General features: G+C 37.7%; 2 protein-coding genes across 12 annotated transcripts in view; one reads left to right on the top strand and one right to left on the bottom strand.

Moving 5' to 3' along the window:
- Positions 1-3725, top strand: part of nav2a (neuron navigator 2a) — a 244695-nt gene extending 240970 nt beyond the window's left edge. For all 11 annotated transcript variants that reach the window (XM_038272842.1, XM_038272370.1, XM_038272440.1 and 8 more), the window contains one exon: positions 120-3725. In XM_038272842.1, the coding sequence (XP_038128770.1) occupies positions 120-245 (126 nt within the window). In that variant the 3' untranslated portion in view covers positions 246-3725. The remainder of the gene's footprint in view (positions 1-119) is intronic.
- A 1943-nt stretch (positions 3726-5668) lies between these two features.
- On the bottom strand, positions 5669-9718 carry dbx1a (developing brain homeobox 1a). Its single transcript, XM_038273231.1, has 4 exons — positions 9276-9718; positions 9069-9170; positions 6469-6671; positions 5669-6363 (listed from the first exon to the last, which is right to left on the bottom strand). The coding sequence occupies exons 1-4, from the start codon at positions 9610-9612 to the stop codon at positions 6070-6072; spliced, it is 936 nt and encodes a 311-aa protein (XP_038129159.1). The 5' UTR covers positions 9613-9718; the 3' UTR covers positions 5669-6069.
- Positions 9719-10165: the final 447 nt, after the last annotated feature.

Below are 10165 nucleotides of genomic sequence, written 5' to 3' on the forward strand. Positions count from 1 at the left end.
AAAGTTAAATATATTTAACTGGGTCTGGATGCTTTTGGAAGGCTCAGTAGCTGTTGACTTACAGCTTAAAGCATCTTATTGTTAAAACTCTTCCAGCTGACTTTTATTTCTAATGGCAGATGAATATGTTGATGCGCCTGAAGGAAGCGGCCACATCATCGAGCCCGCAGAGCTACGACAGTGACTCCAACAGCAACAGTCACCAGGACGACATCCTCGACTCATCACTGGAGTCGACTTTATGACATCCGCAAAACACAACAGTTTGAACGTTTAGAATCTGTTCTCGTTGTGAGAACTCTCCAAGTTAAGGTCATGGCACGAAATGCAGCCTCATTCGTTTGGGTGCAGGTAACCCAAGAGTTGGAGAGAGTTAACTGCCTTTTGGTAAAAAAGAGAAGTTTCTCCAGCACTGCCGTGATTTCTTTTTCTTCACCGCTGTGGCCCTTGGTTCCTTCGTCAGGAGTCCAAAATCTGCTTCAGCAGAAAGTAGAAGCACACAGCCTGTCCCTGTTGGTGAGGCATTGCTATTATCTTTATCATCATCATCATCGTTCAACTGTTCACTTTAACACTAGCCAGTGCTCCACAATCTCCACCATGCTGCAATGCACCTAACCTGCCTGCACACGGCGCTTCAAATCAAGTTTTCTTGTTTCTGAACCACAGGTCAGTGCAACCTCCACAGCTCAAGTAGCCTCAGTGCATGATGTTGGAAAAGAAAACAGCCAAAGTGAACATCAGTTCAGCAGGAACCTAATTTAATTTTAAAATGTATTTATTGTGTCACTAAAAGTTTAGAAATAAAAAATATCACAGACAACATTCTCCTGTCAGTATCCAAAATTTAGATCGTTTTAATCCTGCACATGCAGATAAAAAGAAAATTAATCTAAAAATTAAAACCATGTAATCAATGGTATGACATTTGTGTTTTTCAATTCACTCTTTGCATTAATTACTTTGACTGCTTTTTAGAACTAGAAGTACTGCCCACTGAGACCACATTGAATCTGAAACTATCACCTGGCAAAGTACTCAACCTAATAGTTTAAGATTCATTAGGCTTTAAGCAGGAGATTAATCAAATACTATGACTTCCTTAGGATGTTTCCCAACTGAGTAGAACCACTGCATTGTATTCAAGAAGCTGGGTGAGTTTCTTAAAATCTGAAAAATCAGAAACATGCTGGTTTGCTTGATCTCCTTCCCTATTTTACTAATCAACTACATGGCAGGAAAAATTAGGAAATTTGATTTGGATATTTTCTGTGTCTGGTTAAGAAAACATTTATTTATTTCATTTTTACTTTTAAGTTTTGAAAAGAAAATTTGAATGTAAAAATAAATGTATCCAGCTGTATTATCCATAAAAGGTACAAAAATTAAGGATCAGTGCAATGTACTATTTATTTTGTTCTAGTTGCTGTGTTAAAGATAAAAAAAAATAGATGTTAAACAGTAATGAAGTTAACAACAAACAAATTATCTAAATCACTAGATAAGAAATCGGCAAAAGAAATTACTTCATTATAATTTATGAATTTTGTAGTGTTGCTTTATGGAAGAAGGGAATTGCATTCATGCAGTTTTAAAATATAAATTCAGCATTTATTTTGAATCTAACACTTTATTTTAGTTTTTTTGTTTTTTTCACAATTTACAGACATACCTAGATTAGGTGATGTTATATTTTGTTTTTCCGACAACTTCAAGCTTGAGCCATTCATGTTTTTTGTTTGGGCTAAAGATGAAGGATCACAGAGAAATGCTCGTACAGCTTTTCCTATTGACTAAATAATGATTGGTGAACTGATTAGTTATTTTTTAAATATATTTGATAAGAAACTAATTTGACAAAGAAGAAATATGACTTTTAAGCTTTCACAGCATACAGACATTAGGTATCAATATATAAACGTTAGAGGATTTCAAAGGATTTTTCTATGCTAGCACAGATGTGGCAGTTAAAGAATAAAACTCACCAAAATCGATACAAAGGTTACTAGGAAGTTGAGAAATTTGGGTTTCAATGTGACTCCTTATCAAAATTGAGTAGAAAATGTTTGAAATATTCTCATCTACATAACATCTAAACAGAAGTACAGGATGATGACTGAATTTCACTTTGGAGATATTTGTCAGTAGAATTTATTTGGCAGAGATGATCACTCATGATTTTTTTCTATAACTCTTCGCTTCTACCACATTTTTCTCTTTGAGTCCCTTAAGTCCTCTGATCTCTCCTCGCACATTTGGCCTATGCAGGCTTTTGTAGCACAAATCTTTTTGGTGCTGGACTGAGTTCCAACAAACAATGCCTTACACTTAAATACCAGACTACGTGCATTAGCTGATTATTGGTCTAAATGGCTGTCAACCTAACAGGGCTCTGAGTCGAGCTCTCCTCGAGCAGCTGCAGTTATCGAGGAGCGCCGTCAACCTCTCATATCAATCACAGTCACCGTGGGGTTGAATAGATGTGAATGAGAAGCAGTGCTTTTGGATTAGAGATCTATTTTTTGGTTTGTTGCTCTTCTTGCATGTGTGATCTGATGTTAAATATATTAAAATAAATTAGCATTTAGTTTTGGTGCTTGAAATCAGGATCCTTTGGTGACTGATTGAGGCAAGTAAAAGAAGACTTGTTGATTTATACCTCATGTCCCTCTCCTTACTTGTGTTTTATTTTTTTTAAGGGTTTTGTTCTGGTGATGTGAACAAAACTCAGATATAATGAGCTAATTAAGTGGGAACTAGTTTTAAAGCTGCTTTGTTTATCAAAAAATATAGTTGAAAGATTATTAATATAAATGGTACTTGTGAAAAATTATTCAAAAGAGTTTGGCATGTCTAACTTTAAAAACTTCAGTTTTGGGTTTTTTTTTTAAACCTCCAAGCATGCCTTCAGTGAGGTTTAAAGAGAAATAAAATCCACAGCTTTCAAAATTTTACCCACCAATCCTATGCAATATTCATTGTATTCTAAAAATGAAAAGTGAACGTATGTTTGTCCCCCAGTTTCAAATGTTTTGCATGCCACCAGCTCTGTGGCCAGTTTTCTTTGTCCTTGTCTGATACATTAGTTTTACCTGCTGCTAATGTTGAAAGCACAAAAAGTTCTGCAAGTCCGTGTAAAGCCTGCTCTGTTAGGTGTGAATGATGTTTAAAGCATTTGACTGGTCCATTTTAATACTCACAAACTCAATGAATGTTTAGATTTCATAGCCATGTAAATTTTTTATAGGTATGTAAGATAACTTGTAAATAGCTGTTTATCCTGCCGCGTTTTGATGACTTTTTTTAGCCGATTTGGTATAATACTTGAAAATTGGTATTTTGTGTACAGTCTCTTTGTGTGATTGCAAATTGATGCTGTTTGTCATCACTTGTTTGTCCAGGAATCAGAAAATTGAAACTGATATCACTGTACTAGTCTTAAGTTATTGTGATTCAATAAATTTATTAATTTATAACTGCATTTAGTTAAGTTGTATTTGAACGCTTTTCACTGTATGGTGTTTATTTTAAACAATTAGTTCTTTAGTTTTTGTGTGTGATAAACAAAAGTTATATAACTAGCTTAACAGATTCTAAAGTTGTTGATGGAAGGTAACTTTAACACTGAAGCATGGATATCTTACAAGGTTTTCACTAAGGAAGAGCAAGAATCAGAAAAGCAGAAAATGATTTTCCTAATAAAATGGAAATTGAATCAAAGCCTACAAATAAAACTCTTAAAGGGTTAAATGTAAGATTTTTTTTATAAAAAAATGTAAAAAAAAAAAAAAAAAAAAGAACAACCTTATCCTATGGAAATGTATTCTTGTGTATGTGGTGGGTGGAGGCATTGGATAAATATGTCTTTAGATGACTCTAGTGAAAAGTTCACTTTTGCCACCACTTCAGATTTTATCGATCAGTAGATCATCTGTTGCAAAGCGTTCCTAGTGGCATTCCACTTTAGATATTCTCTTGAAATATTCCAGATTAATTTTACTCCCATATTTGATTCTGTCTGACTTTTTTGCAGTTTTTTCTTTCATCTTTCATCCAAAAATAAACACAATACCCATATCTGACAGACGATGGTTAAATGCTGCGGCACCATGGAGCTAAAGTGAAATTGACTGAAATATCTTCTTTTTTTTATTGAGAATAAATCCCCTGGCTGATTGAATTTGTGTGAACTCGGGGTCATTTTTCTTTTTCTAGATTTGTTTTAGCAGCTGTATGATGTGCCTGTTTAACATGGGGGCCAAACAGTTGCGCAGCACTCTAAGCCCTTCTAAGCTGCAGCCAATGGCATCCTGCAAACCTTCAGGTGTTAAACCAGCACATGTCAGGACCAGTCTTAAGTTTGCAAATGACCATTTGGATGATCCAGAGGAGACATGGGAGAAAGTCATGTGGTCAGATGAGACCAAAATATAACTTTTTGGTCATATTTCCACTAACCGTGATTAGAGGAAGAAGAATGATGAGTACCATCCCAAGAACACCATCCCTGTGAAGCATAGGGGTGGTAGCATCATGCATCATTTTTTGGGGGTGTTTTCTGCATAAGGGACAGGGCGACTGCACTGTATTAAGGAGAGGATAACCAGGCCCATGTATTGTTAGATTTTGGGGAACAACCTCCTTTCCCTATTTAGAGCCTTAAAGATGGGTTGAGGCTGGGTCTTTAAATATGACAATGACCCGAAGCACACAGGCAGAATAACCATGGAGTGGCTCTTTTAGAAGCATATCAAGGTTCTGGTGTAGCCTAGCCAGTCTCTAGACCTAACCCAATTGAGAATCTTTGGAGGGAGCTTAAACTTTGTTTCTCAGCGACAGCCCAGACTGATCTGTGTGGAGGAGTGGGCCAAAATCCCTCCTGCAGTGTGTGCAAACCTGATGAAAAACTACAGGAAATGTTTGAACTCTGGAATTGCAAACAAAGGCTACGGTAATAAATGTTAACATTGATTTTCTCAGGTGTTCAAATACTTATTTGAAGCTGTATCATAAAAATAAATAGTTAAAAAAAATCATACATTGGGATTTCGAGATTTTCTTTTTAGATTATGTCTCTCACAGTGGATAGCAAGTGCACTGACAATTTTAGACCCCTCATTGATTTCTAATTGGGAGAACTTGCAAAATAGAAGGGTGTTCAAATACTTATTTTTCTCATTGTAAATGTGAATATTACTTAGAATCTGCAAAATGAGACCACCAACTGGGATGATTATAATCACTTCACTGGGAATGTGTGCAGGTGAAGTTATTATCGTATGACACATAACTGTTTTAATTTGTGTAAACATCCCAGACCAGGAGATCCCTGCCATTTTCATACCAGTACCAGGATAAACTGTTCGCACTTTCTCTAAAGCAATTCCCCTAAAAAGGATGTGTATTTGGCATTTTTACAGTTTTTACAAAGAACTGGGGAAACAATGAGTTGTCATTTTCTACAAGAAATGAAACGGACATTTTGAAAAAACACCTTCACCTTGCTCAAGCAGTTTACTGCCTACAGTATATATGGTCAGAGTCTTTTTTATTTACATAATTGTTAGCATACAATAATTTAGGATGTTTTTAATTTATATATTTCTGTTTATATTGATTTGTGTTGCAGAAATGTTTTGGATAAGACCTTTAAAAAAAAAAAACTAACTTAATTTATTTGCAGTTTTATTTGGTGTTTGTACAAAAGTCGTGAAATAAAACATATATACAGGACATAGTACAACATACTTAAACAAATGTATATAAATTATTAACGAAATAGCTACATTTTTCTCAATAAAGAACTCTATTCAGTATCAGGATGAACATAACTCAATATTCTTGGCATAAAATTTCCATACAAATTGTACAAAATTCTGTACAGTTGAACAAAGCTGTGCAAAAACAGCAAACACTCTCAGAAGCAAATCCTGTCCAGTGCGCAAAATGCAACAAACACAAAAACATGTAATGAGATGTTGTTTCAGGCCAGCAGCTTCTTACAAATCTGTTCACAGTCACATAAAACCACCTATGGATAATAAGTCTATATTTGCCTCTAAAAATAAATTAAGAGACTGTTATTTCTTCGTCATCTGATTCTGAGAAGTCCGAGTGCTTGCTGGATATGGAAGGGGAGGAAATGCTGCACGCTGCCACGCTCATTCTGCCTCTTCCAAACTCCTCTTCCTCCTCTTCTTCCTCTTCATCCTCAGCTGAGGACTTCTTACCCACGTCACTGAGGTCTGGGTGGGGGTTAGATTTGGTGGGCAGAGTCTGCTCACGGGATCCACCGGATGAGAGAAGCTCCCTTTCCTTGGAGTTGCGCCATTTCATCCGGCGGTTCTGAAACCAGATTTTCACCTGTGTAGGTGAGTATAGACGGTGAGTGGAAAAGCTTAACAAAATCTTCAACAGTGTCTTTATTTTCTAGTTGCAGAAATGTTTCAAACATGGATTTAGCCTTACCTGAGAGTCTTTTAGGCCTAGTTTAGAGGCCAGTTTCTTTCTGTCAGGCTTGCTGATGTATTTCTGTTTCTGGAACATTTTCTCCAGAGCTTTGCGCTGGACATCTGAGAACACTGCCCTCCTTAGCATTCCTCTGCGGGGTTTCCCTCTGGCAGCCAGAGGCCATGAAAAGGTCCCAGGGATGGGAACTACGGAAGAGGATGCTGCAAAGAAAAGAGGAAAAAAAAAAAAATTAACCACAAGTTGATCTTTGTAACCTGAGCTGACCTGAAGCATTAGCTAATGAACATAAGCCAACTGGAGCCCCACTATAGCTGGTCCCTAATTTTTAAAAGTTTTAAGATGCCATCAATTGGAAAATTATCTAAGAGTTTTAAAATGATAGGCGTGCTACTTTAAACATCCAAAGAAGTATTTTAATATTATTAAAATAGAATATAACTTCTATCTTTGTTTCTCTATTTCTCTTGCAAACCCAATTCCAACATTAAGTGCATTAACCAATAATAAAAAACATCTACCTTTTAAATGTTAGGGTGTATACCAATCACATACTCTATTACCAAGTTTGCTGTGCCTGTAGTTGAAACACTGTATAGTTCATGAATAAACAGGCAGAGAAATAACCTAACCACTGCTACTTTCAACTGAAATCTTTTAAAATTTTTGTTTTACTGGCTGGGTCAAACTTTATCCTTGAACATTATTTAAAAAAAATACACAATAAAGTTAGTTTTATACATTTTATATATTTATGTTCATTTTCAGTTAAATTACATATGAATATCAATATAGAGTAATATTATTTTAGTTTATTAAAGACAAATCTTAAAATACCTTATCTTATCTTACAAATAAAATTCTCTTTATTTATTCAAGGAATTTAATATTTACTGTGCCATGTTAAAACTTAAAAAAAAATATATATATACTATGTTATAAAACAGACCTCAACATTTGATAGGTTAGCTGGTGGTGCAGCCGACCAGTCTCAGTATATAGCATTGCATTTTGTTTGTCATTATCAAAAACTTTAAAACTAACTAGTCATACTTCGGAAATACATACCACAAATTGACCTTATAACTATACCTATATATATATATATAGGTATAGTTATATTATATATTATATTATTATATTTATGTGTGTACATGTGTGTAATGCATACATAGGAAATACATACCACAAATTGACCTTAAATCAATCTATCTATCTATCTATCTATCTATCTATCTATCTATCTATCTATCTATCTATCTATCTATCTATCTATCTATCTATCTATCTATCTATCTATCTATCTATCTATCTATCTATCTATCTATCTATCTATCTATCTAAAATGCTGTTTAAATAATAGGCCCATATGAATATAGTGACCTCTCAGTTCTCTGTTTCTGGATTTCAGCAATACGTCTCTGTTTTGAGTGAAATGGCACGAGGTGACTAATTAGCACATTGGTCTCTCCTCCAGCGCATTGGTATGTTAAAGAGGCAGCTCCCCCTAAAGGAGCCCTGTGAGGGCGGATAGAGGAGTTAATAAACCGTGAACGGTAATTGTGTAGTAATGAACTAAGGTAAAAAAGACTGTGGACAGGCGGCGAAGGCCATATATTATGGCAACAAAAGGAGATTTACACTTTCAAACTAAACACAACTGCATACCAGAATACTGATGGCCGGCGGGGTGAAGAGAGGAGTGCGGAGGAGAAGGGGGGAATGGTTTCTTCTCCTTCTTCTTGCCCTCAAATCATTTTCATTAAATGAACACGAAAAGCTTTTCAGTGCGCATTCAGCTGAGCCCGTGAAAAGACTCCTTCTCTATTATGGTTAGTCTGAATGAAAGCGACTTTATAGACTTTTCTAAGGGATTATTCTTTATCTCAACTCGTTCACTGGCCCAGATAGAGAATACAGGAGCGTTTAGGGCACAGAGAGCGTGGATGGGGGGGCGTCACTGAAAGCTATACAGCATGTTTTAGGAGGGAGGGGGGCTCAGAGTTGGAAGATTTTAGGTGAAATTTGCTTTACTTTTATTCCCCGCGGACTCTACTTGACTGTAGGTGCGCTGCGGACGCAGCAGAAGCAGGGACAACAGCCCTCCATGTGGTCCTGAGAGAATATTGAAAACTCTGAATAGCGCCTAATAGGGAAATTAGTGCATGACTGTTTCACGCCTTTGCCCCGTCTGGTAAAAGTCACTCTCCCGGGTATGTGGGTGGTTTGACCGGTGGGAGCTGACCACATTGGTCACGGTGCTGGGGGGCTTTGTTGCCACCGGGCCGCTGTGGGAAAACGCAGGGCCGGAGAAATGCCAAAAACGCCCCCCAATGGGAAGCAGGGGGACCATAACTCGCCACCCCGCCTCAAATTTAGAGCGTGACGATTTGGGATAATTGGTTAATTAGGGGGTGGGTGTGTTGTCCCTGACAGGGGCCAAAGCCAGCGGTCCCCATTAATGAGACAGTGATTTCTTCTTTTCTGGCTATTTGCCCCCTTTTCTTCTCACATTTCAGTTAAAATATATGACAGGGGTGACAGCAGTCTGCATTTAAATGCAATTAGTGTAGACAGAGAGCCATGAAAATGGCGCCTACCTGGTAGATATGGTGTCCTGAATATGGGGTGGAAGGTTCCATCAAAGCAGGGGACAGGAAATGTCTTGGAGTGGAGACTGTGGATTGCTGGAGGTGAGGATGCTGTAGAAAAAAAAATGAGAGGGGAATTAAAATAAATAAAATTATGCATAAAAGCAAAGTAGCCTAATAGTCTACTTCTAATTAAATCAGTGTGTTTCCACTCACTGGACTTTGGTGAGGGGGCCAGGATTGCGCTCACTCCAAACTTGAGGAAACTTGGGTCCTTTGAGGTTTTGGGTGAGCAGGGTTCGCGCGTCACCGCGGCAGTAGCAAATGCGCGCTCCGCTGGGGCTCCGTGATAGGAGGCGGAGGAGGTGGCGGCCGGCAGAGAGGTGCTCACTGGTGGGACGGTTCGGTTTAAGAAGGCAGCCGGGCGGCTTATCCGCAGCAGGTCCTCCACCAGGAAGCTGGAGTGGCCCGGAAAGGTGGACGGAAGAGCCGCGGTAGGCCGGTACAGCCCCGGGTATAGGGCCGGAGGCGCGATGACACTCGGGATCATCATGGTCCCCGTTAGGATAAAAAATAAACGATCACCACGAGAAAACAGAAATACTCCGTGAATCGGTCTTGTGAATGCTGCTGACTGATCTGGCTTCGTCACTCTAGGGAGAGGAGTTTTATAGCAAAGTCCCACCCTCCTTCAGCCCTCCTCTGAGAACTGACAGCCTCAACAAAGGAGCTCAACAAAGTTCTCCACATGGGCTGCTTTCATGCTGCAGCCTGCAGCCCGCTGATTGGCTGGAGCACGCAATTTATGATTGCATTACTCTTCATAATTAAGCAAAACACAAAGTAAAGAGCACAAAGGGGGGCAGTCATCAATTCTGCAGGTTTGCCACTTTCCTTTCATTTTATTTCGTTTGGCAAAAACCAAATGAGCGCTTTGAAAGGCTATTTTTCGATTCAGCAACTTTATAAAAAGTTATTTTTTATGCTTTTTACATTTGCCTCAAGTTATAAAAAAGAATGCGCAAAAAATATTATTAACTTGTTTTAAATATATATAAAATAGTTTGATAAAATAAACAAGAAACAGAAAAGTAATTACAAATAAA

The sequence above is a fragment of the Cyprinodon tularosa genome, unplaced genomic scaffold (genome assembly GCF_016077235.1).
Source record: "Cyprinodon tularosa strain WSP-4 unplaced genomic scaffold, ASM1607723v1 ctg100, whole genome shotgun sequence".
Taxonomy (NCBI): domain Eukaryota; kingdom Metazoa; phylum Chordata; class Actinopteri; order Cyprinodontiformes; family Cyprinodontidae; genus Cyprinodon; species Cyprinodon tularosa.

Excerpts from the sequence above, each read along its gene's own strand:
- dbx1a (XM_038273231.1), bottom strand. The coding sequence starts at position 9,612 with ATGATGATCCCGAGTGTCATCGCGCCTCCGGCCCTATACCCGGGGCTG. Across the intron at positions 9,171-9,275 it reads GGCCCCCTCACCAAAGTCCA|CATCCTCACCTCCAGCAATC; the intron begins GTGAGTGGAAAC and ends TTTTTTCTACAG. Across the intron at positions 6,672-9,068 it reads CAGGACACCATATCTACCAG|CATCCTCTTCCGTAGTTCCC; the intron begins GTAGGCGCCATT and ends TTTTCTTTGCAG.